This window comes from Oryctolagus cuniculus, chromosome 19, assembly GCF_964237555.1.
Source record: "Oryctolagus cuniculus chromosome 19, mOryCun1.1, whole genome shotgun sequence".
NCBI lineage: Eukaryota > Metazoa > Chordata > Mammalia > Lagomorpha > Leporidae > Oryctolagus > Oryctolagus cuniculus.
In genome coordinates, this window is record NC_091450.1 from 7,248,029 (window position 1) to 7,274,684 (window position 26,656).

Below are 26,656 nucleotides of genomic sequence, written 5' to 3' on the forward strand. Positions count from 1 at the left end.
CGCTCAGATTGGACAGCTAAAGCCGGATGGAGCAGAAGCCAACTCAGCCAGCTCCCCCCGCCCCCGCCTCCCCCATCTCGAGCCCTCTGACCCCTGCTGGGTTCAGGCCAGCGCTGCCCGCTGCCCGGTGAGCTGGGACCCCCCCTCCACCTCCAGCGACAGCCCAGAGAGGAAGTGACCGCGGGTTGCCGAGGCTCTTTAAATCCCCGGGCCCCGCCTCCGGCCCCGCCCACAGCCGTCTGGGAAGTGATCCCCAGGGCTGGGTGAGGGAGTTTCCCGGGCAGAGGGTAGCCAGAAGAGAGTGAGTTGCAGCGAGACGCGCTTCGGGAAGGAGCCACCTGGTCCTGGTGCCCCAGCCCCACGCAGCGGTGAGTCCCTGGCCCTCGGCAGCCCTGCCCCGCTTTCTGGCCTGCTCCCTCGGGCCTGTGTCTGCTGGGGCAGGTAAGACCTTGAGATGAGAAGAGGAGGCTGGTGGCGGAGGCCTTGCCCTGGGAGCTTTTGCTTTTCGTACTGGGGTTAGATCAACTCGCCGGCACCCGCTCCCCGTCGCAGGCCGCGCTCCCTTCAGGGGCCCAAGTCAGAGCTAGGCTGGCCCTTGCGAGACTGCCCTGCCCCTCCTCCCAGGGACCTGGGCTCCGGCCTGTCCCCTTGGGCTCCTAGGATGCGACTTTGTCTCCCCTTCGACTTCTCAACTCCGCCGAGTGTTGGCGTTTTGCAGCTGCCACGTGCCAGCTGCGGGCCTTGCTGGGCTCTGGAGAGTGACCTCACTCTAGGCCTAGTTTCCAGACGCCGATGGAGTCGGGTGGGCAAGCAGGGGTGGGCGGGGTGAGGCCCAGAAACAGGAAGCTGAGCCCCATTGTGATTCCTGCATCTCGCTCTAAGTGCCTTGTACTGAGTTCTGGCTCCGCTCTGACTCCAGCTTCCTGCTAACGCACACTCAGCCTGCGCCTTTGCTGGCGTTTGGGGAGCGGCCCCGCAGGTGGGAGTGCACTCTCTTGTTTCTCTGTGTCTCTGACCCTCAGATAAGGGCCTGACCAAAGCCAGGAGCCAGGAGCTTCTTCCAGGTCTCCCACGCGGGTGCAGGGGCCCAAGGGCTTGGGCCATCTTCCACTGCTTTCCCAGGCCATAGCAGACAGCTGGATTGGAAGAGGAGCAGCCGGGACTTGAACCAGCATCCATATGGCCAGGGCTTTAACCCACTGCGCCACAGCGCTGGCCCCAAGGACAGACATTTTCAACAAGAGAAATGGGGAAGCTCCCTTGGCCCCCGAGGCTGTGCTCCCCAGGAACTTGAGAGCTGTCACTCCGGCGTGAGCTCTTGGAGGTGGGGGCTGCAGTTAGTCAGACGCCCCCCACACCGAGTTCTTGGCCTCCATCCTGGTGGACCCCTGGACGAGCAGGGAAAGACTGGCCACACGTGGGTGATGGAGCCACCTTATCAGGTGCTCTCTTTGGAAACCTCTGCCTGTTCCTATGCTTGCTCACAGAGCCCCCAGCGTGCCCTGGGGTGGGGCCGGGGACCAGGACAGCTTCCTGTAGTGGAGCAGGAAGGCTGGAGTAGGTGATCCAGAAACAAACTGAGGGCTCCATGGTAACAGCGCTGGGGCCATCTGGTTGGATGCCACCCTCCCAGCCACAGGGGGGTGGTGGTGAAGGCTGGACCCTGGCCTAACCTTTGCTATCATTTCCTGGGCAATACCCTGCCCCACCCAGGCCCATAAGCTCTAGGATTAGTCTCATTGCTGTTCCACGGCTCTGCAGCCATGATACTCAGGGGAGCGGTCTGGCTCCCTCCGTCTTCAGGGAACTGCAAATGAGTTGATTAAAGGCACTTAACACGGAGCTGGCTTTCTGGCGCCGTGGGTTAAGCCACCACTTGCCACCCCAGAATCCCTTACAGGAGTGCCAGTCGAAGTCCCGGCTTGGATGGAAGATGGCTTAGGTGCTTGGGCCCCTTCTACGGAGGTGGGAGACCAGGGTGAAGTGTTCAGCTTGGCCCAGACCTGACTGCTGTGGCCATTTGGGGAGTGAACTAGTGGAGGAAAGGTTGTGTGTGTGTCTGTCTGTCTGTCTGTCTGTCCCGGTCTTTCTGTCAATCTGCCTTTCCAATCTTTTTTTTAAAGATTTATTTTATTTGAAAGGCAGAGTTACAGAGAGAGACAGAGATCTTCCACCTGCTGGTTCTTTGGCTGGACCAAACCGAAGCCAGGATCCAGGAGCTTCCTCTGGGTCTCCCATGTGGGTACTGGGGCCTGAGCACTTGGACTGTCCTCTGCTGCTCTCCCAGGTACATTAGCAGGGAGCTGGATCGGAAGTGGAGCAGCCGGGACTCAAACTGGCGCCCACATGGGATGCCAGCATTTGCTGGCGACAGCTTAACCCACTACACCACAGTGCTGGCCCCCAGTACATTTTTTAAGGCACTTAACCCAATGCCTGGCAGAGATTAAGCTCATAGCAAACAAGAGCTGTTATGGAGACACTTGACTACACACATTCCAGACTGTCTCTTCTGGAACTTTGACCTGTGGTCCAAGGTGAGGCCAGAGAAACAGCAGGGGCAGGATTAGGAATCCCAGCCAAACCCTATAATTAGACTAGTTTAGAAAGATAGATGGTAGGGTCTCACGTTTGGCATGATGGTCAAGACATTACTTGGGATACGTGTTCCACTTCTGATTCAGCTCCCTACTCATGACCTGGGAAGGCATTGGGGGATGGCCCCTGCCACCCACATGGGAGACACAGATGGACTTCCAGGATCCTGGTTCAGCCTGGCCCAAACCTAGATGTTGGGGCTACTGGAGGGAAGTGAACCTGCAGGTGGAAGATCTCTCTCTCTTTCTCTGTTACTCTGCCTTTAAAATCTGTGTGTGTGTGAGGGGGGAAAGTCCCTAAAATTTAGCTGCTGAAAAAGAGTGATTGATACAACACAACCACAACTTCTCAGCTTCCGTTAATAGTGCCCTAAAGTAAGACATGGTTTCCATAAACCAGGAAGTTGGCGGTGAAAACAGGCTCTCTCTCTCTCTGCAGTCCTGTCAGATGACTCATTTCGTAAACAATGATCAGAATGTTCATCTTAGCATCAGTGAAGGAAAACTCCCCCCAGAAAACCCTTTCCCTCAGCCTGAGCTTGGTTGAGGTGGGGTCTGGTGACAGGGCCGGGTCACCAACGTCACCTCCACCTCCAGGGCTGCCCAGGGCCGGGGCCAAGAGGGCTTGGGCCTGAGACGGGAGGGCGCTGGAGAGGAGTGAGTGGAGGAGCCTGCCCTTGGGCCTGACTCCCACCGCCGCCTCCTTCTCTCCTATTCCTTCGTGAGATGGCTGCTCTCCTGCCCAGTGCCCACTTGACAGCTGGGCAGAGGAAGATTCTAGTGGGTGGCCTGTGACCACGCTGCTGGTGGCAGAACCTACCAGGTGGACATTTTCCCCACGGGGTCTCAATCCAGACTTGAGGGGGTTAGCTTAGCAGTGTCCTGGAGAGGTGGGTACTGAGCCTAGCAATGAAGACACCAGTTTAAACACCTCTGTCCCCTCCCCCACCCAGTGTCTGGGTTCAGTATACACACATTTGTCTTGTGTCTTCATTTATTCACAAGCTTTTTGAAGTACCTTTGTAGAGTCAGCAAGTGGGTGGCTTTTTTTTTTTTTCCTTTTCTTTAAGTTCCTTAGTTTGATCAACTTGAAAGAGTGACACAGAGAGCTTCCAGCCACTGGTTCCCTCCCCAACTGCCCTCAACAGCAAGGCTGGGCCAGGCTGAAGTCAGGAGTCAGGAACTCCCTCCGGTCTCCCACATGGGTGGCAGGGACCCAAGCACTTGGGCCATCTTCTACTGCTTTCCCAGGCCACAGCGGAGCAGCTGTCCCGGTGGAGCAGCTGGGACTCAAACCAGTGCCCCATGGGATGCCAGCACTGCAGGCGGCGGCTTTACCCGCTACGCCACCGCGCCGGCCCCAGAAGGGCTTTTAAAAATAGCAGTCTGGAGTGGTCCAGGCCCATTCCATCAGCTCCCAAGATGGGTGAGCTTCCAAATGTCTCCAGGTGCCTCTGATGCACAGCCCAGCGTGAGAGTGGCTGCCTTCCACCCGAGCTGCCCGTGTGAGGTGAACCCGAGACACGGGATCTGGGCAAGACACTGCTGGCCTCCGCAGCTCGGGGCGGGGGCCTCCTAAGACAGCAGTGTGAACAGGCTCACGAGTGGCCTGCTTACAGGTGCTCCTGCGGCTTTGTGGGGGGGCTTGGGCATTTGCTATTTAAAACCCACCATGTCGGCCAGTCGCCGTGGACCCTGAAGATGTCTGCCTTGGAATACCTTGTGACTCACCTGTTTCATAATTTAGTTATTTGAAAGGCGGAGTCAGAGAGAGGGAGAGGTCTTCCATCGGCTGATTAATTCCCTAAATGGCCACAATGGCCAAGACTGAGCCAGGCTGGAGCCAGGAGCTTCATCTGGGTCTCCCACATGGGTGCAGGAGCCCAGGCATTTGGGCCATCTTCTGCTGCTTTCTCAGGCATAATAGCAGGGAGCTGGATGGGAAATGGAGCAGCCGGGACACCAACCAGCACCCATCTGGGATGCTAGCGTCACAGGTGGTGGCTTTACCTGTTAGGCCACAGCACTGGTCCTGCCCCCCCCCCCCCCCACACACAAGTTTTACTTTTAACTCAGGAGATTGGGACCAACAGCCTATCTTGTAACTGGAGGGTGAATCTAGTTTGGTAGGTGACAGAGAGCCCTCTGCCGGGAGTCGCCGTGGTTCTTGTAGGCGCCTCCTGACAAGTCTGAGACAGGTGTGGGCAGGCAGGGGTGGACGTGGACCCAGAGAGCTGTCTAGGGGGCCAGATCTCGGGGCTGAAGGGAGAGTGGGTGTGAGGAGTTGGAGCCAAACCTGAGGGCTGAGCAGGACCTTCCTGGGGGTCCCCCCAGTCCTTTTCATGATCTGTTTCCTGCCTTCAAAGACAGAAGGATCTCCCATCAGCCAGTTCACTTCCCCGGATGCCCACAACAGGTGGGGCTGGGCCAGGCCAAAGCCGAGAAGCCAAGAACTCTGTCCAGGTCTCCTCCATGGGTGTTAGGGAGCTGCCTTCCAGGGACCACAATAGCAGGAGGCTGGAGTGGAGAGCGGAGCTTGGCCATGGCCGCGGGCATCCTGATACGGGATGTAGGTATCCCGGCTGCCGTGCCAAACGGCCACCCCCACATTGTTCTTTCCAAGGCTTCAACAAAAAACAAAACCCGTGTCACCTGATGAAAACCACAGCAGTCCCAGTCGCGTCACAATGGCGAGGGGAGAAAGGCTGTGCTCTGGGGGGACTTGGCCGAGGGCCAAGGTCTAGGAGGCGCGGCGTCAGGGCCGTGGTCAGGAAGGTAAAGTGGCCCTGGCCTCAGAACCCGGCCCGGCGAGCCGTGAGGATGACAGTTGCTGAGTCACACCGAGCTGGGCGTCTCTCAGCCCCCCTGACTGGGCCCAGCTGGGGTGGCAGGTGGTGACGAGGCCTCAGCCACGGGGGAGTGGGATAGAGTCCAACAGGGAGCCCACGGGGGCCGTAACCAGAGCCTGCCGCTTCCAACCCAGAGCTCCGAGCTCCCGTGCAGGGACTCAGCCCTGGCCCTTCCTCCTGCCCATCTGGTTTCCTGGCCCCGCAGCCACCCTGCAGAGAACCTGGCCAAGGAGCCACCGGGCAAAGCTTCCCTTGGCTGCTGAGGCCCCAGCCCTGGGGTGACCCGGATCTTGTCACCTTCCTGATGAGAAGGCATGCGAGGGTTAAGTCAGGATGCTGGGGGTGGAGGGCAGGTAGAGCCAAGATCAGCCAAGATCAGTCCCGGTGGACTTCTGATAGGCAGCAGGCTAGTTGGGGCCTGCTGAGTGGGAAGTCACCAGCCGCCGTGTAATCCCACCACCGCCTGACCAGTCCTTTGTGTGCTGTCTCCCTGCCTCCTGGGGCCAGATAATGCATCATCTCCCAGCAGGGCCGTATTCCCAGAAGTCCCGAGCTGCAGGCAGAATTCCTTCGGTGACTAACTGGCCGTGTGCAGGCCTGCACGTGGTAGACTGACCCAGAGGTTGGGACACTGAAGAGAAGAATGCAGTATGACGGCAGAGAGGCCGGGCCACACCTTTTCATCCTGTGTGTGTCCTAGCCACTGTCCCATGCTGCCCCCCTTTTTATTTTTAAGAAAAAATTGTCGCTGGCGCCGTGGCTCACTAGGCTAATCCTCCGCCTAGCGGCGCCGGCACACCGGGTTCTAGTCCCGGTCGGGGCGCTGGATTCTGTCCCGGTTGCCCCTCTTCCAGGCCAGCTCTCTGCTGTGGCCCGGGAGTGCAGTGGAGGATGGCCCAAGTGCTTGGGCCCTGCACCCCATGGGAGACCAGGATAAGTACCTGGCTCCGGCCATCAGATCAGCGCTGTGCGCCGGCCGCAGCGCGCCGGCCGCGGCGGCCATTGGAGGGTGAACCAACAGCAAAAAGGAAGACCTTTCTCTCTGTCTCTCTCTCTCACTGTCCACTCTGCCTGTCCAAAAAAAAAAAAAATTGTCTTTTTATTGCCATTTGGATTTTTGAAGACCAGAAAATCTAATTCTTTGCCCTGCTTATTACGTTGCAGCCAAAATATCCAGTTTTTTTTTTTTTTTTTTTTTTTAAGATTTATTTGAAAGAGTTACACACACACAGAAGTTTTCCATCCACTGGTTCACTCCCCAGTTGGCCACCATGGCCGGAGTTCCACCGATCAGGAGCCAGGAGCTTCCTCCACGTCTCCCACGTGGGTGCAAGGGCCCAAGGACTTGGGCCATCTTCTGCTGCTTTCCCAGGCCATGACAGAGAGCTGGATCAGAAGAGGAGCAGCCGGGACTTGAACTGGCACCCATATGGGATGCCAGCACTGCAGGCAGCAGCTTTGCCCGCTATGCTACAGTGCCAGCCCCCAGTGTTTTCTTTACGGTGCTTTCCCACAAGGCACTGTGCTTTAGTTCTTGCTGCTGGGCTTCATCTCATTGGCTTCAGTCTTCTAAAACCTGCGCTGCTGTTTTTTCTGAGTCACATCTGAGAGACCTAAAGCATACAGAAGTCACTCAGATACATTCAGACGACAGATTCCGTATAGATGAGTGGTCTTAAGAGGAAGACGTCACAGATCCCATATCGTGTTATCAGAATTATCGGTATGCAACTGTGTTGTGGCTTGCAGAGGTTTATCTGCTTCATAAAAAAAAAATCTGCAAGAGGGGCCAGTGCTGTGGCGCAGCAGGTTAAAGCCCCAGCCTGCAGAGCCAGCATCCCATATGGGCACTGGTTCGAGTCCCAGCTGCTCCATTTCCAATCCAGCTCCCTGCTAACGTGCCTGGGAAAGCAACAGAAGATGGCCCAAGCACCTGGGCTCTTGCACCCACATAGGAAACCTGGAAGAAGCTCCTGGTTCCTGGCTTTGGTCAGGCCCTGGCCCTGGCCGTTGTGGTCATTTGGGGAGTGAACCAGCAGATGCAAGCTTCCCTCTCTTTGCCTCTGCCTCTCCCTCTCTGTAACTCTGCCTTTCAAATAAATAAATAAATCTTTTTTTAAAAAATCTATTTATTTGAAAGAGTTACAGAGACAGAGAGAGATCTTCTGTCCTCTGGTTCACTCCCCCAAATAGCCACAATGACCGGGCCTGGGCCAGGCTGAAACCTGGAGCCTGGAACTCCATCTGGGTCTCCCGTGTGGGTGGCAGGAACCCAAGTTTTTTTTTTTTTTTTTTTTTTTTTTTTTTTTTTAACAGGCAGAGTGGACAGTGAGAGAGAGAGACAGAGAGAAAGGTCTTCCTTTGCCATTGGTTCACCCTCCAATGGCCGCTGCAGACGGCGCACTGCAGCCAGTGCACTGCACTGATCCGAAGGCAGGAGCCAGGAGCCAGGTGCTTTTCCTGGTCTCCCATGGGGTGCAGGGCCCAAGCACTTGGGCCATCCTCCACTGCGCTCCCTGGCCACAGCAGAGAGCTGGCCTGGAAGAAGGGCAACCAGGACAGAATCCGGTGCCCTGACCGGGACTAGAACCCGGTGTGCCGGCGCCGCAAGGCGGAGAATTAGCCTAGTGAGCCGCGGCGCCGGCCGGAACCCAAGTATTTGGACCATCATCAGCTGCCTCCCAGGCACATTAGCAGGAAGCTGGATTGGAAGCAGAGCATCTGGGACTTGAACCAGGCACTGATATGGGATGCAGGAATCCCATGTGTCGGTTTAACCTGCTATGTCACCACACCTGCCCCTCCTAATATTTCAAGAGTAGCAGCGGTTGGGAGTGTGTGGAAACTCAGTTTCTAATGAAGCAAATTGAAACTTCACAGACTGTGTGGACCGAGTAACACTCCCAGACCTCTTCCAGCCTTGATTCTGTAGTGTTGTGGCTCCTGCCTCTTCTGCCCTGTTCCAAGCCACCCCCCTTCCTTCTCACTTCCATTTCTTACTCAGGCTGGACGCAGCGTGTAGGGAATGGGGAATTGATGAGAAGCTACTCCTTTCTGGTGATAGTTTCAGAAATGTCTGGCCTGAGTCTTCAAGGACAAGGCTGAGTTGTGTTGGGCACCAGATGTTGAGGTGGATTCGTTCTGAGAGGAGGAACATGGTGGGGGCAAGAGGCGCAGAATCACCACATAGACCCCAGGAGTCAAGTGAAAGCAGGCCAGAGGCGAGCAGCCCGCAGACTCGTTTATTTCAGTTGGTACAGCAGCTTATATAGCCGAGGCAGCCAATCCAGTGAAGGGGCGGTTTATGCCCTAACCAATCACAGCCTGTTGCCAGGCATGCTCTGTTGCCAGCGGCCATCTTGGCATGGCCTTCTCATTCCACCACAGGTTCCCAGTGTATGGACTCACGGAGACACAGCCAAGGTCTGTGAAGCACTAGAGGCAGGGATGGGGCTAAGGTAGAGGGTGCAGTGTTGCTGGACAGGCTAAGCACTGGGACTCAGAGGCAGGGAGGGCGTGAGTGTTTCACACAGCAGGTGGACTTCTGGGTTCCAGGCTGGCTCCACTTCTTCCTGTTGATGTGTGGTCTGGGAGGGCAGCAGATAATGGCCCAAGCACTTGAATTCCTGCCACCACATGGCGTCCTGGGCTCCTGGGTTGGGCCTGGCCCAGCCCTGGTTATTGCAAGCATTTGTGGAATGGAGTAGCAGATGGGAGACCTCTCTCTCTCTCTCCGCCCCCCTCTCTCTGCCTTTCAAATAAATAATTAAATAATTTTTTTAAAGAAGCAGATAGGCTGGGTGTGGATGGAATTAGGTAATCGCTTGCCTCTCCTCCCCACTCCTGCCCATCACAGCAGGGAGCTGTCCCTCACCCGGCTGATCCTAGGGAGGATCAGTTGCACTGGGGATTCCCGCCCAGCCCAGGTCTGGACAGCTCAGCGGGGGGGGGGGGGATGAGGGGCAGCAGACAAAGGTCACGCAAATACCTCTGGCTGTGTGCTGGCCTGTGAATATACAGCCAGGCCCTGGGGTCCCCCTGAAATGTGGGCCACCTGCCTCTGAAGGAGCCAGAGAGCTGCCCACCTGTCTCGTCACAGACTTGCTTGCCACTCCCCACCCACAGCGTACTCCGCTTCCCCTGCCCTGGGGATATCCACTCCAAAGCCCCCTCTGGCGCTCAGTGCTGGAGGCTGCTTGCTCATGTGTTGGTTACAGATTTATTTTACTTGTTTGAAAGGCAGAGTGACTGAGAAAGAGGAAGAGAGAGAGAGAGAAAGATCTTCTATCTGCTGGTTCACTCCCCAGATGGCTGCAGCGGCTGGGGCTGGGTCAGGTTAAAGCCAGGAGCCTGGAACTGCAGTCCGAGTCCCCAACGTGGTCAGCAGGGCATCTTCCGCTGTTTACCTATTAGCAGGGAACTGCATCCAAAATGGAGCACCCGGGACTTGAACTGGTGGTCTGTTATGAGATGCCAGCATGGCAGGCAGTAGCTTAACCCGCTGTGCCACAGCACCGTCCCCACAGGCAGTTTAGAGGGAGGTGGTTGATGGGAGCCAAAGAGAGGAGCTGGTAGTTTACCCGTCTGTGCTTAACCGTGACAAAGAAGTTCTCAGCAAGTGGGAGGTCGGGCGGGACTGCGCTGTCCTGGGAAGGAAGCAGGGAATTATCTGAGCTGGAAAACGGAGCCCCCTGGCTGCCCAAGCGCCTGCCCCGTGCTCATCTGTCTCCTCCCCACCCGTCAGTCCTTCTCTGTTCAGCCTGAAGCACAGCCGTCACCATGGCAACGGAGGAGTCCATCATCCGCATCCCCCCCTACCACTACATCCACGTGCTGGACCAGAACAGCAATGTGTCCCGCGTGGAGGTCGGGCCCAAGACCTACATCCGGCAGGACAACGAGAGGTTGGCGTGGGGACTGCGCGCCAGGGAGGGGCTGTGGGTCCGGGTGGTGTCCTCTTCCCTGGGGCCACTGTTTGGGTGGCAGCGAGGTGTCTCCCTGGGTCCTCACACCCATTTTCCTCCTCTGACAGGATCCTGTTTGACCCCGTGCGCATGGTGACAGTCCCTCTACGTCACTACTGTGTGGTGGCCAACCCTGTGGTCCGGGATGCCCAGGGCTCCGTGGTGTTGGACGTCACAGGGCAAGTTCGCCTTCGCCATGCTGACATGGAGATCCGACTGACCCAGGACCCCTTCCCCCTGTACCCAGGGGAGCTTATGGAGAAGGTACCTGGCCTGCCTCCCCCACTCCACCCCTCTACCCACTCCACCCACTCCACCCGTCACCTCGTCCCCGCTGCAACCCTGCCCGGCATGAAATCAGTTGTGCCAGTGTTAAGCTCCTCATTCATTCAAATGGTGCCCGACACTGGTGGGCAGTGAGCAAAGGATAATGGCCGAGACAAGGTCCCAGTGGCTCAGATGCCTGTAATCATCCTGCCGGAAGCCATTGCACGCTGGGACTTCCAGCCAGACCCTGGTGCCTGCTGCCATTAGACCCTGGGCCCAAACACGTGGGCATCCCACCCTCATTTCCTGAACTGTTCTTCCTTCATCTTCTTGTCAGTCTGTACTTTTGGAATCTGACGTTCTCCCCTAGCCAAGGGCTTCTTTAAATATATATATTAAATTTAGTATTTAAATATTTCAAATATATATATTTGAAAGGTGGAGTGACAGAGAGAAAGAGAGAGAGACCTTCCATTGGCTGGTTCACTCCCCAAGTAGCTGCAGCGGCCAGGGGGACTGGGCCCAGGCCAAAGCCAGGAGCACAGAACTCTATCCTGGTCTCCCGCATGAGTGCCAGGGACCCAGGTACTGGGGGCCATCTGCTGCTGCTCTCCCAGATGCACTGGCAGAAGTGGAGCAACGGGGATTCAACCTGCACTCCAGTATGGGATGTCGGTGTCACAAGCGGTGACATCTGTGCCACAGCGCCGCCCCCAAGCAGTGCTGCTTGATCCCGAATGTTCAATAGCACGAGCCGCGGGGAGAATTCAGGTCTGCTTAGGAGCAGTCTGGGGAAGAAGTGTGGGTGTGTGGAGAGAGAAAGCGAAGCCTGAGTAGAAACTTAGCCCTAAGAAATCAAAGCAAACGGTGTCTAGGAATTCTTTGTAATATTCTTGCAACTGTTCCTTAAGTCTGAAACTGTTGAAATTTAAAAAAAATTTTTTTTAAAAACCTGTGTTCAGGCCGTGTCTCAGATCCACAGGTCTCCCTGTGGGTTTGTGTGGGTGGGGCCACCAGGACATAAGAGCTCCCCAGGCTGGGATTGAAAGCTTTGTTCATCCCTCCAGCCTTGCTTTAGCCCAGCCTTCCCCAGCAGATCCAGTGTGCACTCCCCAGGCCAGGCCAGCAACAAGGACACACAGGCGACCCTTTCCACCCTGCAGGGACACCTGCCTCTGGCCTCCCTTCCCTCCCCCACCCCTGCCAACTCATATCCTCACAATGACCCTGCCAACACCTGGCTTCTCAGCCTCACCCTGCCCAGTGCTGGGTCCATGCTGGGCTCGTTATCCCCCTCTGCCCCACCCCAAGACCTAGACTCCAGTACCTCCCTCCTACCACCTCCTTCTCCTCTTCCTTGTTGAGCCCTCCAGGCTTTTGATCCCAGTCTTCTCTCCCATCCCTCCTTCTCTTCCTTGTCTTTTTTTTTCCCTCATTGTTCTAAGGAGACCAGGGCTACCACCCATTGCTTACATTCTCACGCCCCACACCCCAGGAGTGGTTTCCCCTGGAGACAGACACCCCCACCCCCACCCCAGCAGTGGTATAAGCAGCGAATAGGTTGAGTGGTTCCTCCCACCCCAAGCTCACTTCCTTTCTCACTGGGTCTTCTGAATACTTACCTTTCTCAGCTCACTTCCTGTTTTCTACTCCTTGGCTCTTGAACAACTTGGTCACAAGTCGCTGAGTTCCAAATTTAAGCCATCTGGCACTCAGTGGGTCTGTGTGCGTCCCCTTCCCCTACCTGACCCTCATCTCTTGCACCTGCAGGAGCCTTGGGGAGGTCCCCATCCATCAGGTGGTCCCAGGAACCCGACACATTCCTCCCTGTCTCTTGGGACCCCCTGCTCCCTTCCCCTCTTTCTCTAACTTCTCCACTACTGATGCCTTTGTGGTGGCCAGTGATCAATCAAACTCTGCTTCCTCCACCCTGTGCTGGCCTTGAAGGCCACCTTGTGTAAGCCTTCATTTTTTTAAAAAAGCAGAACTTATTTAAAAGAGCTTCAGAGAGAGAGAGAGAGAGAAATCTTCTGTCTGCTGATTCACTCCCCAAATGGCTGCAACAGCCAGGGCTGGGCCAGGCTGGAACCAGAAGCCAGGAACTCCATCCAGGTCTCCCACGTGGGTGACAGGGACCCAAGGACTTGGGCCATCCTCTGCAGCTTCCCCAGGTGAGCTGGATCAGAAATGATACAGCCAGGACTTGAACCAGTGCTCCAACATGGGATGCTGGTCTCCCAGGAGGCAGCTTAACCACAATGCCAGCCCCTCAGTTTTCATTTTAAAGAAGCTATTTTAGGGGCTGGTGCTGTGGTACAGTGGGTTAAAGCCCTGGCCTGCAGTGCCTGCATCCCATATGGGCACCAGTTCAAGTCCTGGCTGCTCTACATGCAATCCAGCTCTCTGCTGTGGCCTGGGAAAGCAGTGGAGGACGGCCCAAGCGCTTGGACACCTGCACCTGCTTGGGAGACCTGGAAGAAGCTCTGGGCTCCTGGCTTCGGATCAGCGCAGCTCTGGCCATGGCTGCCATTTGGGGAGTGAACCAGCAGATGGAAGACCTCTCTTTCTCTCTCTCTCCCCCTCTCCCCCCAAACCCGTCTGTCTCTGTCTCTGTCTCTACCTCTCTCTGTGGCTCTTTCAAATAAACAAAATAAATCTTAAAAAAAAAAAAAAAAAAAAAAAACCTCCCGAGGATCCCAGTTTAAACCTGCCTTCCCTGCTCCCTAGAGAACCCCAGTGTGCACCAGGCCATGAATTCTCTCTTATTTGGCTTCCTGGAGATTTCTCCCCCTGAGCCCTGTGCCTGGCTTCCCTCGTCGTCAATTTCCAGCTCTAGGCATCCCCTAAGCACGTGCTGCAGGGGAAAGCGTGTTCCTGTCGCGTGCCGGCTCCATCCCACGTCTTTAGGCCAGATGGCCTAGGAGCCCCCGCCCCCACCTTGGCCCTTCCCCGGCGGGGTGGGGGCTTCTTCCGGGGGGGGGGGGGCGTGGAAGGATCGACACCACGAACTCCGATCTCCTGGTCCCAGCACTGAGTGCCCTGTGCCCCCTCTTCTTCCGCCGCTAGGGCATCACCCCGCTCGAGGTGGTTCTGCCCAACACCGCCCTGCACCTGCGGGCCCTGCTGGACTTCGAGGATAGCAATGGAGAAAAGGTGGTGGCAGGAGACGAGTGGCTGTTTGAGGGGCCCGGTGAGTTCTGTCTCCACGGGAGGCGGTCTGGGGCTTCCCGCTTTCCCGCTGTGGCCATGACACCTCCTGACCGCCCACGCCCACTCGTCTGCGCTCCCCAGGCACCTACATCCCCCAGAAGGAGGTGGAGGTTTTGCAGATCATTCACGCCACCATCATCAGGCCCAACGAGGCACTGCGGCTGAGGGCTCGCAAGGAATTCTGTGACCGGGACGGCAAGCAGAGAGTGACAGGTGGGACAGCAAGGGGCACCGGGAGAGGCAGGTGAGGGCTGGGGGTGGGGCGCGTCCCAGGTGTCTCCTGAGACTGTTGAGGGCTGCTTCCCCCATCCCCACCTCCACACTGGCCTCAGCCTGGCCCCTTCCCTGTGATCACAGTCCTCTTCCTGCTCTGGCCACAGGCGGTAGCCGTGTCTTGTCTGGTTCTGAATCAACCAAGCAGACGTTCAGATACAAGGAACAAACGCATCACGTGCTAGGTGCTACGTGTTGTGCAAAATACTTCACAGGGGAGGGCGCTGACCCAGGCAGCTGGGCTGCTGGGGGTGTGAGGTCGGGAGGCTGTGCCTCGCCCCGGGCGCCGCCGCACTGTAGTCGGCTGGGTGACGGCCACGCCTGCTACCTGCACCGAGGGAAGGAGCCGTGGGTCCTTGGAGCTTCGAGCAGGCGTAGCAAGCCGTCAGAGCGGCCGCCTGAGCAGCCCGGGCTGGCTTCTGCTTCTAAAAGATTTGTTTATTTGAAAGGTAGAGTGACAGAGAGAGAGAGAATCTTACATCTGCCGGTTCACACCCGGAATGGCCACAGCACATGGGGCTGGGTCAGGCCAAAGCCAAGAGTCTGGAACTCCTTCTGGGCTTCCCACGTGGCTGCAGGAGCCCGAGCACCGAAGCCATCTTCCACTGCCTTCCCAGGCGCTTTAGCGGGGAGCTGGATCAGAAGCGGAGCAGCCGGGACTCAGCTGTGCTACTGATTCCAGAGGGGCTTAACACCCCCCCCCCGCCCCGAAACTGGGCTTTTGAAAATTCCCTTGGGGATATAGGGGTTCGTTTTCCTCTGGCCTCAAAGAAAGGAATGAGTTCAAGGACCCCTGTGTGGTGCTGAAGTCTGGGGAAGTGACATCTCATGGCTTACAAAGATCCCCCCACCCCTTGTCTCCCAAGGGGGAGGGGACAGCTGGGTGACCTCTGGCCCTTCCCTCCGCCCGGCCCAGGAGAAGAATGGCTGGTCCGCTCGGTGGGTGCCTACCTCCCTGGAGTGTTTGAGGAGGTTCTGGACTTGGTGGGAGCCGTCATCCTTACGGAGAAGGTTTGTGTTCCGGGACTGCAGGCCGAGGGGCTGAGGGGCTGTGGGCTCAGGCTGCGGGCGGAGAGTGAGGGAGGAAACAGAAGCAGCGCTGCTGGGGTCACCACCCAGATGCAGGCATCGCTGGGTCCCCTGAGAGGCTTACAGAATGCGCCCGGCTCTGGGAGCACTTAGTGGTGTGGGGGTGCGGGGTGGGGGAGGGACCTCCCAGATCTCCCCAGAGGCAGCCGGGGTGGAGGGGTCTCGCTCAAGCCGCCAACGCCTCCTTCCACAGACAGCCCTGCACCTCCGGGCTCGGCGGAACTTCCAAGACGTGAGGGGCGTGACCCGGCGCACCGGGGAGGAGTGGCTGGTGACAGTGCAGGACACGGAAGCCCACGTGCCCGACGTCCACGAGGAGGTGCTGGGGGTCGTGCCCATCACCACCCTGGGCCCCCAAAACTACTGTGTGATTCTTGACCCGGTCGGACCAGATGGCAAGAACCAGCTGGGGCAGAAGCGTGTTGTCAAGGTGAGGGCCGCCCTGGAGCGCGTGGGACCCCCCCCCACTCCTCCTTCCCCTGCCTCTCCGCCTCCCCTGCATTCTAGAAGCCCCCTGGGGGTCTTTGCATGTTGAATCCAGTTGGCCCAAAGCAGCTTCCCGGCAGCCCCTGCCGTAGCCCCCAGACCTCCGAAAGCTCATAGAAAGATGAAATTGGCAGAGAAGTTTGGGGCTGGGTGTTGGGGGCAGCGGTTGAGATGCCGTTAGCGGTGCCCACATCCCATATCGGAGCATCTGGGTTCGAGTCCCACTCCACTCCTGTTGCCAGCTCCCTGCTCGTGTGCACCCTGGGGAGCAGCAGGGGATGGCCCACATGCTCAGGTTCCTGCCACCCACCGGGGAGACCCGGTTCAAGGTCCTTGTTCCTGACCTTGGCTCAGCTCAGTCCTGGCTGTTGTGGGCATTTGGGGCGTGAACCAGAGGATGGGAGGTCTCTTGTTGTCTCTGTCTCCCTGGCTTTCATATAAAATGAATGAATGAATAAATAAGTACATTTTTTTGGAAGATAAGTTTGAGGGGCTGGTGTTGTACTGCAGCAGGTTAAGCCACTGCCTGGTACGCCGACATCCTACGTCAGGTGCTGTTTTGAGTCCTGTGGCTCCGCTTCTGATCCAGCTCCCTGCTAATGCGTCTGGGAAAGCAGCAGAGGATGGCCCAAGTGCTTGGGCCCCTGCACGTACGTGGGAGACCTGGGAGAAGCTCCTGGCTCCTGGCCTTGGCCTGGCCCAGCCCTGACAGTTGTGGCCATCTGGGGAGTGAACCATGGATAGCAGAGCTCTCTCTCTCTCTGTTTCTCCTCCTCTCTCTAATTCTGCCTTTCAAATTTATTTATTTGAAAGGCAGAGTTACAGAGAGACAGAGGCAAAAAGAGAGAGGTCTTCCATCCACTGGGTCACTCCCCAAATGGCTGTAATGGCCAGAGCTGCGCCGATCCGAAGCCAGGAGCCTGGAGCTTCCTCCTGGTCTCCCACATGGGTGTAGGGGCCTAAGGACTTGGGCCATCCTCTGCTGCTTTCCCAGGCCATAGCAGAGACCTGGATGCAAAGTGGAGCAGCCGGGACTCAAACTGGCACCCATATGGGATGCGGGCGCTGCAGGTGCAGCTTTACCCGCTATGCCACAGCACTGGCACCAATAAATAAATCTTAAAAGATTTTTTTTTTTTTTTGCGCACCAAGAAGCTTTCTGAAGTACCCTGCCATGGAAACACCACCCTGTTTTGTGTAAGGGGCTTGAGTGTCCTTGGGTTTTGTTATCTGCTTGGGGATCTGGTACCCATCTGCCGTGCACACCGTGGGCTGAGTGTGGATAGTCACACGAGACAGGCCAGGCCACGGGGCGCACCCGTGTCACACGGGGTTGGAGTTTGCCAGCCTCTGCATTCTACCAGCCCAAGAAAGCAAAGTGCGGGAGAAATGAAAAGGAACGCTAGGTCAATGCTTTTTTTGTTTATATATTTTAAATTTTCACATCATTTTATTTATTTTCATCTTGTTTAAAAAGCAGAGAGACAGAGACAGATGGAGAGAGAGCTTTCGTTTGCTGGTTCACTCCCCAGATGCCCACAACGGTGAAAGCTGGGCCAGGCCATAGCCAGGAGCCTGGAACTCCATCCGGGTCCCCCGTGTGGGTGGCAGGGGCCCAAGCACTGGAGCCATCGCTGCTGCCCCCCAGGGGGCGCACGAGCAGGGTGCTGGATCAGAGGCCAGGGAGCCGCGGTTCAAAACCAGCAGTCCGGTACGGGATGTGAGTGTCCCGGGCGGCCTCTTAACCGCTGTGCCGGACGCTGGCCTGCGAGCAAGTCCGCCCTCCCCCGCGGTTGTGATCCTGACACTGCGCAGACTCTGGGAGCAGATGAGTTCCTACAAGCCTGAGTCTCCTCCCCACCCCCGGGGGTTGGGCAGGTGCCATTGGGGCGCCTGCCACCCTGGCTGGCGACGGCTCCTAACCCCACGTCTCCCCCACCAGGGCGAGAAGTCCTTCTTCCTGCAGCCCGGGGAGAGTCTGGAGCAAGGCATCCAGGACGTGTACGTGCTGTCGGAGCAGCAGGGGCTGCTGCTGCGGGCCCTGCAGCCCCTGGAGGAGGGCGAGGGAGATGAGAGGGTCTCCCACCAGGCCGGGGACCGCTGGCTCATCCGCGGGCCCCTGGAGTACGTGCCGCCCGCCAAGGTGGAGGTGGTGGAAGAGCGCCAGGCCATCCCCCTGGACGAGAACGAGGGCATCTACGTGCAGGATGTCAAGACTGGAAAGGTAGCGGGGATGGCTGGGGGGAGGGGGAGGGCAGGGGGAGATGGGGGAGGGGGCCACTGTTGCTGTGTGGCTTCCGCTGGTGACACCAGAGGGTGACCCTGACGGGGAAGGGGGGTGAGGAGGGGAGGCACTCGGCAGAGGTGGGGGAAGGGGCACCTGGGCTGTTTGCGCGTGTGTGTTCCTGTGTACATCTGTTGGACACGGGCACATGGTTCTTTTGGGTTTGTCCTTGGGGGCAGAATTTGCTAGAAGGTTCAGCTCTGCAAGGGGGTTCGAGTATCCTACCTGCTTCCCAGGATTGCGTCCGCCCTGTGAAGGAAGGTTCTAGAAAGAACAGTGTCGCACGCTTACTGCCTGCCAAGGGCTGTTCTTTGAACTACACGTGTAAATGTCGCTCATTGCTTAACCCCAGGAGACAGCACTGCTCTTTGGAGATTTACTTATTTGTCTGTCTGTCTGTCTGAAAGGCAGAGTGACGTACAAAGAGATCCTCCCTCTGCTGGCTCACTCCAGACGCCAGCCAGGGCCAGGCCAGTCTGAACGCAGAAGCCTGGAGCTCCAGCTGTGTCTCCTACATGGGTGACAGGGACCAGGGACCACATGCAGCCACGCGGCTGGCCATGCCCCCAGCTGACCGCCAGGTGGCCGTCCCCCTGCCCCCTCCACTGGCAGCAACGTCCCCTTCGTCCTGCTCCCTCCAGGTGCGCGCCGTGATCGGAAGCACCTACATGCTGACCCAGGACGAGATCCTGTGGGATAAGGAGCTGCCCCCTGGGGTGGAGGAGCTGCTGAACAAGGGGCACGACCCGCTGGCCGACAGGGGTGAGAAGGTCATGGCCAAGCCCCGGCAGCCCCCGGGGCCCCGGAACAAGACCCGTGTGGTCAGCTACCGGGTGCCTCACAACGCGGCGGTGCAGGTGTATGACTACAGAGAGAAGAAAGCTCGGTGAGGGCGGCCTCGGGGCAGGGTGGGAGGGGCGCCAGGCAGGTGCGCACCTCCGCAGGTCTGACTTCCGGCTTGTCCTCTTCGCCCGCGCAGCGTGGTGTTTGGGCCCGAGCTGGTGTCGCTGGGGCCCGAGGAGCAGTTCACGGTGTTGTCGCTGTCGGCCGGGCGGCCCAAGCGTCCCCACGCCCGCCGTGCACTCTGCCTGCTCCTGGGGCCTGACTTCTTCACTGACGTCATCACCATCGAGACAGCCGACCACGCCCGGCTGCAGCTGCAGCTTGCCTACAACTGGTGAGTGCCTAGGGCACCTGCTGTCTCTCGGCTCCCCGCCACACTGGGAGCCACGCCTCGGCCCTCGGCCCGGCAAGGTGACAGAACCCCCCCTCCCGCCACGCCTGGGAGTAAAATCGCAGCAGCTCCTGATAGGGACAGAAGGCCTGGCTCAGCGCCACGGTCAAAGGCGAACCAGGGGAGACGCAGGCTCAGGACTCCAGGGACCCGCAGCAGGACACACCCCAGCTAAACAGCCAGCCACGTACCCAATCTGTAAAATGGGGAGAATCCTCATCCCCACCACATCGGGGGGCCGAGAGGGTTAAAGGAGAGCATGTAGGAAGATTCTTGGGCCCTTGCTGGCCATACCAGCAGCCCCTATCGTAAGAGACTCAGCCCAGACACGGCCGGTGGGCGTGGAAGTCCTTTCTTTATTAATCTGAAAGGGGGAGAGAGAGAGTGCGTGCTTTAATCTGCTGGGTCATCCTCCAAATGGCCAGGTCTGGACCAGGCCAAAGCCGGGAGCCAGAAACTCCATCCAGGTCTCCCACGCAGGTGGGTGGCAGGGCCATCATCCACCGCCTCTCGGGAGCGTTGGCAGGGAGCTGGAGTGGAAGTGGGGCAGCCAGGAATCGACCAGGCACTCCATTAAGGGGAGGCTGGCCAGCCGCACGAGTCCCCCTGGGGAGAGCTGTGTCTGGGAAAACAGCCCCCTCTTTGCTCACAGGCACTTTGAGGTGAGTGACCAGCGGGACCCCCAAGAGACCGCCAAGCTCTTCTCGGTGCCCGACTTCGTGGGTGACGCCTGCAAGGCCATCGCGTCCCGGGTGCGGGGTGCCGTGGCCTCCGTCACCTTCGACGACTTCCACAAGAACTCGGCACGCATCATCCGCGCGGCTGTCTTTGGCTTTGAGACGGCAGAAGCCAAGGGCCCCGACGGCATGGCCCTGCCCAGGCCCCGGGACCGGGCCGTCTTCCCCCAGAACGGGCTGGTGGTCAGCAGCGTGGACGTGCAGTCGGTGGAGCCCGTGGACCAGAGGACGCGCGACGCCCTGCAGCGCAGCGTGCAGCTGGCCATTGAGATCACCACCAACTCCCAGGAGGCCGCAGCCAAGTGAGTGGGACCCGGGGCCCCCACTGCCCACCCCCCACAAGCCCTGCGGGAGCCGGTCTCACCCCCAGGAGCCGTGCCCTGCCCGCGGAATACAACCCACATCCATGCTGCCCTAAAACCCCAGCTCCCGGTTGGGCCCCCCATCCCCCACGCTCCTGCCCGCACCCCAGCTCCCTTCTGCTGCTCCCCTGTGGGCACAGCCTTCGCACTGCCTGCGGAAGTGCCACCCCTGGCGGGGGTCTGCTGCAGGGGCTCGCTGGGCCCTGCCCCGGCGCTCCCGGCCCAGCTCTGGCCCTCTGGCCCCGCCCTGCTGCAGGCACGAGGCGCAGAGACTTGAGCAGGAAGCCCGGGGCCGGCTGGAGAGGCAGAAGATCTTGGATCAGTCGGAAGCCGAGAAGGCTCGCAAGGAGCTCCTGGAGCTGGAAGCCCTGAGGTGAGTGGACGGAGGAGGCTGGAGAGGGGTCAAGGTCATGGGAAAGCAGCGGGGTGAGGGCGGGGGCACAGGTGGAGGTGTCTGTGTGTGTGTGTGTGTGCGCGCATCTGTGTATGTACTTGTGCACGAGTGTGTCTGTGTGTGTGTCTGGGTGTGTGTGTGTCTGCATGGGTGTGCATCTGTGTATGTCTGTGTGCTTGTGTGTATCTTTGTGTCTGTGTGTCTGTCTGAGTGCTGCTGCACGGGGAATCAAGGCCGTGGGTGGGCAGGGCTTTCTCCCGGCCCTCACCGGCTCTGCCTCCTCCTCCAGCATGGCCGTGGAGAGCACCGGGACCGCCAAGGCCGAGGCCGAGTCCCGCGCAGAGGCGGCCCGCATCGAGGGGGAAGGCTCTGTGCTGCAGGCCAAGCTGAAGGCGCAGGCCTTGGCCATTGAGACGGCAAGTGGGGGGGTGCCCCTGGGAGGGGTGACCCTGGGACGGGGACGGGGCTTGGTCATTCATATAGGACACCCGGTACCCTGGCGCAAGGCCCTGGGCAGGCACAGTGATTCCCTCCAGACCGGAGTCCCGGGCAGGTGGGTGCCCAGGCCCTGGGGGCCAGGTGTTGCCCGCGCTCCCCCTGCAGGATCGAGTTCCATGCCGGAAGTCCCTGGAGGCGTGGGTGGCATCTCCAGGTGCAGAGCCAAGGCTCAGGGTCAAAAGCTCGCCCGGGTCGTGAGCTAAACAAACGGTTGGCATAGCTGGGACCCGCGCCTGTCTACAAGTTGATGGCTCCACCCCTTCTGCCTCGGTTTCCCCACGGCCAGCGAGGGGACGCGACTCATCAGACACCTCCCAGAAGCCACCTGACTTAAAGAACACTGGGCTTCTCTCCCCCACCCCAGGAGGCCGAACTCCAGCGGGTCCAGAAAGTTCGAGAGCTGGAGCTGGTCTACGCCCGGGCCCAGCTGGAGCTGGAGGTGAGCAAGGCCCAGCAGCTGGCAGAGGTGGAGGCCAAGAAGTTCAAGCAGATGACAGAGGCCCTGGGCCCCAGCACCATCAAGGACCTGGCCGTGGCCGGGCCAGAGATGCAGGTGAGAATGGCGGAGGCCTGAGTGGGGGAGCGTGTGTGTCCTGGGCACGGCTCAGAACCGAGAAAGCAGAACCAAGAAGGCCGGGGGTGGGGACAGAGCATGGGGAAAGGTGGCCAGCGAGCCGTGCCCGGTACTGCAGTATCCGTACCGGGCGCTGGCTATTAGGACAGACAGGAAACCAGGCAGGGAGGTAAGATGAAGGGGGCGGTGGCGCTGCAACTCTTTTGGTGTAAGGAGGCAGCTGAGGAGCGGAGCACCATGAGCAGGGTCTGACTGCAGCTTCTCACCTTCCTCCTCCTCCTCCTCACTCCCTCCTTCCAGGTAAAACTGCTGCAGTCCCTGGGCCTGAAATCAACGCTCATCACCGACGGCTCCACTCCTGTCAATCTCTTCAACACAGCTTTCGGGCTGCTGGGGCTGGGCGCTGACGGTCAGCCCCTAGGCAGGATGACGGCTGGTGGGCCCCGCCTGCAGGAGGCGGCGTCTCCCCAGTCCCCATCTGCTCCGCTGGCTCCCGGGAGCACCCACATCCTGCCTTAGGCCAGTGCAGCAGGGGCAGCTGGCAGATGAAATCCACCACTCCGAACTCCTAAACCTTTCCTGCTCGCACAAGCTCGCGTCTCAAGGGACCTTTAAATCATTAAATCTTTAGATCATTGCTAGGAACTCTACGTGTCTGTACAGTGGAGGGGAAACCGAGGCGGGGAGGGGAGGAGACGAATCCCAAGCCACACCCGCAGGAATGCGACACACACATACACACACACCCAGCACGCCCAGCTGTCCTTTTGGCAAGAAGGGGCGATCCCAGGAGGAGGAGTTGGTGCCAGAGGCGAGCGGAGGGGCTCGGCCTGCCCAGCCCCCCTCGGATGCCTCCGGCTGCTGCCGCTTCACCCGCCAGCTCTGCGTGGATCCATCCCGGCCCACTTGGAGGCTCCTTTTAGCGCCACCTGCTGGTCACACCGGCAACTAGTGGCCAGTGGCACCAGTCTGCACCTCTGCACTTGACCCTTCTCAGATGGGCAATGTCAGATTGGAGAAGAGGACCCTGCTCTCTCTGTTTGTCCCTCTCACTGTCTGTAATTCTACCTCTCATATAAATAAATAAAATCTTTAAAAAGGGAGGGGGGCGGCGCCGTGGCGCAGCAGGTTAATCCTCCTGTGGTGCCAGCATCCCATATGGGCACTGGTTCTAGTCCCGGCTGCCCCTCTTGCAGTCCAGCTCCCTGCTGTGACCTGGGGAAGCAGTAGGAGATGACCCAACCCAAATGCTTGCCCCTGCACCCACATGGGAGACCTGGAAGAAGCTCCTGGCTCCTGGCTTCTGATTGTCACAGCTCCGGTTGTTGCAGCCATCTGGGGAATGAACCAACGGAAGGAGGACCTCTCTCTCTGTCTCTCCCTCTCACTGTCTGTAACTCTACCTCTCATATAAATAAATAAAATCTTTAAAAAAAAAAAAAAAAGAAGAGGACCCTGCCCAGGGGCCACTCCCCCTGCCCCCAAGCTTCTGGTCTGGGCTCTGTGGGAGCTTCATGGGAGGAATGCCCTGTGTCCGCACTCCCCTACCACCAGTCAGGAGCCCTTATTATTATTTTTTTTTTTTTGACAGAGTGGACAGTGAGAGAGACAGACAGAGAGAAAGGTCTTCCTTTGCCGTTGGTTCACCCTCCAATGGCCACCGCGGAGGCGCGCTGCAGCTGGCGCACCGCGCAGATCCGGTGGCAGGAGCCAGGTGCTTCTCCTGGTCTCCCATGGGGTGCAGGGCCCAAGCACTTGGGCCATCCTCCACTGCACTCCCGGGCCACAGCAGAGAGCTGGCCTGGAAGAGGGCCAACTGGGACAGAATCCGGCGCCCCAACCGGGACTAGAACCCGGTGTGCCGGCGCCACTAGGCGGAGGATTAGCCTAGTGAGCCGCGGCGCCGGCAGGAGCCCTTATTATTTAGGAGAAAGTCCCCACACCAGCGCAGGCTCAAGGTGCACATCAGAGCTGGCTGTGGCTCTGATGAGGAAGGTAAAAGGTCCCAGGGTCGGGACATGACCTTGGGCTCGCGCTGTGTGGCGGCTTAGCCTCTCTGATCCCTCTTCCCATCTCTGAAATGGGCCTGCAATTCCCCTGCTGAGCAGGGTTGGTGCCGGATGCAAGTGCTGAGGCCGGGCCCCGGGAGCCGTGTTCCTTTCTTGGCTGTGTGTGTGCGGCAGCGGCAGAGCCTGCTGGGACTGGGACTGTCCGGAGCGTGCCGGCCTGGCGGGGCTCGCCGGCTCAGTGTCTGTGGAGTAGGCACCGGAGCTGCCTCCCTCCCCTGCGCTGCCAAGGCTCCTACAGCCTCCCTCAAGGGAAATTCATTTAAACCCTTCATCTGGTAGCTGGTACATATTAGTGCTGCTGGCTTCCCCAGGGCTCCTGGGGACGGTGGCAGCAACTGGCAAGATTGCCCATGGGATTAACCTTTCTGTCCCTACCGCCTGCTTGCATAGCCGTCCTTTTTCTTTAAAAAAAAAAAAAAAGTATTTGAAAGAGTTACATAGGTCTTCCATCTGCTGGTTCACTCCCCAAGTGGCTGCAACGGCCAGGGCAGAGCCAGGCCAAAGCCAGGAGCCAGGAGCTTCTTCCGGGTCTCCCATGTGGATGCAAGGGCCCAAGTCCACTGCTTTCCCAGGCGCATTGGCAGGGAGCTGGATCAGAAATGCAGCAGCCGGGGCTCGAACTGGTGCCTGCATGGGATGCCAGCACCGCAGGTGATGGCTTTACTGGCTACACCACAACAGCGGCCCCACCGCCCTTTGGCCTTACCTGACATGAAGTCCCCAGCCTTCCACCAGCCAGTCCTCCAGCCACTGTGGCACCGACAGCCCAGCCCCTTAGCACTTCAGTCCGGCCCAGTTCCCACTCTGTGATCTAGGGGGCCGGCGTTTGGGCACAGTGGGTTAAGGTCCCACCTGCAATGTCAGTGTCCCGTATCAGAGTGCCGGTTCAAGTCCTGTTGGCTCCGCTTCTGATCCCACTCCCTGCTAATGCACCTGGGAAAGCCGTAGAAGATGGCCCAAGTGCTAGGGCCCCTGCACACACGTGGGAGACCTGGAAGAAGCTCCTGGCTTCAGGCTAGCCCAGCCCCAGACTTTGCAGCCCTTTGTGGAGGGACGAGCTCTCTCTGTGTGTCTCTGTCACTCTTTAAAATCAATCAGCCTTTTTTTCTTTTTTTAAGAGGCTGTGATCTGCCCATGTAGATCACTCTAAACATCCCCCAACTGCGCCCCACCCCCGACACTGGGTGGACAAAGCCCCCGCACCGCCCCCTGACCAGCTGTGAGTTCCTGGATGAGGGGCACCCCCCGGGGGCCCCCGGCCCGGTTTTAGATTCACAGCAGCCCCCAACTTCCCTTCCTGGCAAATCTTCGCACCGCCTCTCTTCCCAGCCGCCTGCGCGCTGCCGCCCACCTTCTCTCACCTCTGAGAAAAAAGAAGCGGAGCCGGGGGCAGGAAGACCCTTCCCTTCCCAGCACACTGGCGGCATCTGGACCCCCTGTCCTGTTCCCACCAAGGACCCCTGCCCGCCCACTCAAGCCCGCCGGGGCAGCCACTCCTCCACTGTTGCGGTCCCGCCTGGACTGTGTGTTTGCGTTTTTTCCTCTCGCCCACGTGAAGTGAGCAACCAAAGACGCCCTTGACCCGGCTTGTGTGCGGCCGCGCTGCTCAGCGCAGGTGAGACTCTCTTCTCTCTCTCTCTCTTTCTGATGCTTTGATTTTCAAATAAATAAGTATTTTAAAAAAAAGAAGATGCCACTTGGGACGCCTGATCCCAGTCTGAGTGCCTGGGTTCGAGTCCCCGCTCCGCTTCAGAGTCCAGCTTCCTGCCCGTGTGCACCCTGGGAAGCCGCAGGCGATGGCCCAAGCACTTGGGTCCCTGCCACCTCTGTGGGATTAGGTTCTGGGGTCTGGACTTCGGTCGGGCCCAGCCTCGGCGGTTGCAGTCATTTGAGGAGTAAAACAGCAGATGTCTGAGCTCTGTCTAGCTTGGTCTCTCTGCCTTTCAAGTGAATAAAAATAAATGTTAAAAAATAGTAAACTGGATGCAGGCAGATGGGCCCGGCACGGAGCAGATGACTGGGGAGACAGCGACGGGGCAGCAGCCCCTGCTGGGAGCAGGAGCCCCAGGTCAGCTGCAGCAGGTCAGGCCGGGGTGGCCTTCGGCTGCCCTTACACTGCCCATAGAGTCAGAACCGCGTGGCCTCTGGTGAAGCTCAGCCCAGCCCGTTTTCGCCCAGCACTGGAACAAATGCCTTTTCTTCGGTTGAATGTCTGATCAAGCCATTGATTTGCTTAAGGACCCTCTTTATAAGAACCATCTGTCTTTCAACAGTGAACTTACACTCAGGGGCCAGGACTGTGGCAATATGGATTAAGCCATCACCTGCTACACCTGCATCCCATATGGCCGCCGGTTCGGATCCCGGCTGCTCCACTGCTGATCCAGCTCCCTGCTAATGTGCCTGGGAAAGCAGCAAAAGGTGGCCCAAGTGCTTGGGCCCCTGCATCCACATGGGAGACCCAAATGAAGCTCCTGGCTCCTAGCTTCAGCCTGGGCCAGCCCCAGGCTATTGCAGCCGTTTGGGGAGGGAACCAGCAGATGGAAGACCTCTCTCTCTCTCTCTCTCTCTCTCTCTGTAATTCTATCAAAAAAAAAAAAAAAAAAAGGAAGAAAGAAAGAAGAAAAAAACAAACTTGGTAAGAAGCTGTTTACCAAGTCAATTTCCTCTTCATCTAAGGCTCCCAGCTACTCTGTCTTCCCCAGCCTCTCTTGCACCCAGATGTAGACATGTGACAGAGCTGTAACCAATGGGGTGCCAGTAGAAGTG

General features: G+C 58.6%; 1 protein-coding gene across 3 annotated transcripts; it reads left to right on the forward strand.

Annotated features, from left to right (window-relative positions):
• The first annotated feature begins 227 nt into the window (after positions 1-227).
• Positions 228-22,463, forward strand: MVP (major vault protein). 3 transcript variants are annotated; one of them, XM_008257933.4, is made up of 15 exons: positions 228-368; positions 10,191-10,350; positions 10,479-10,674; positions 13,744-13,867; positions 13,969-14,100; positions 15,077-15,171; positions 15,443-15,679; positions 17,678-17,959; positions 18,661-18,905; positions 18,999-19,196; positions 19,906-20,292; positions 20,609-20,725; positions 21,036-21,162; positions 21,609-21,797; positions 22,119-22,463. In XM_008257933.4, exons 2-15 carry the CDS (start codon positions 10,226-10,228, stop codon positions 22,335-22,337), a joined length of 2,673 nt encoding a protein of 890 aa, XP_008256155.2. In that variant the 5' UTR covers positions 228-368; positions 10,191-10,225; the 3' UTR covers positions 22,338-22,463. The 3 variants fall into 3 exon arrangements, with proteins under 3 accessions (XP_008256155.2, XP_002711909.2, XP_008256156.2); XM_002711863.5 differs by having other exon boundaries at positions 235-368; positions 10,206-10,350; XM_008257934.4 differs by having other exon boundaries at positions 279-441.
• The last annotated feature ends 4,193 nt before the right edge of the window (positions 22,464-26,656 follow it).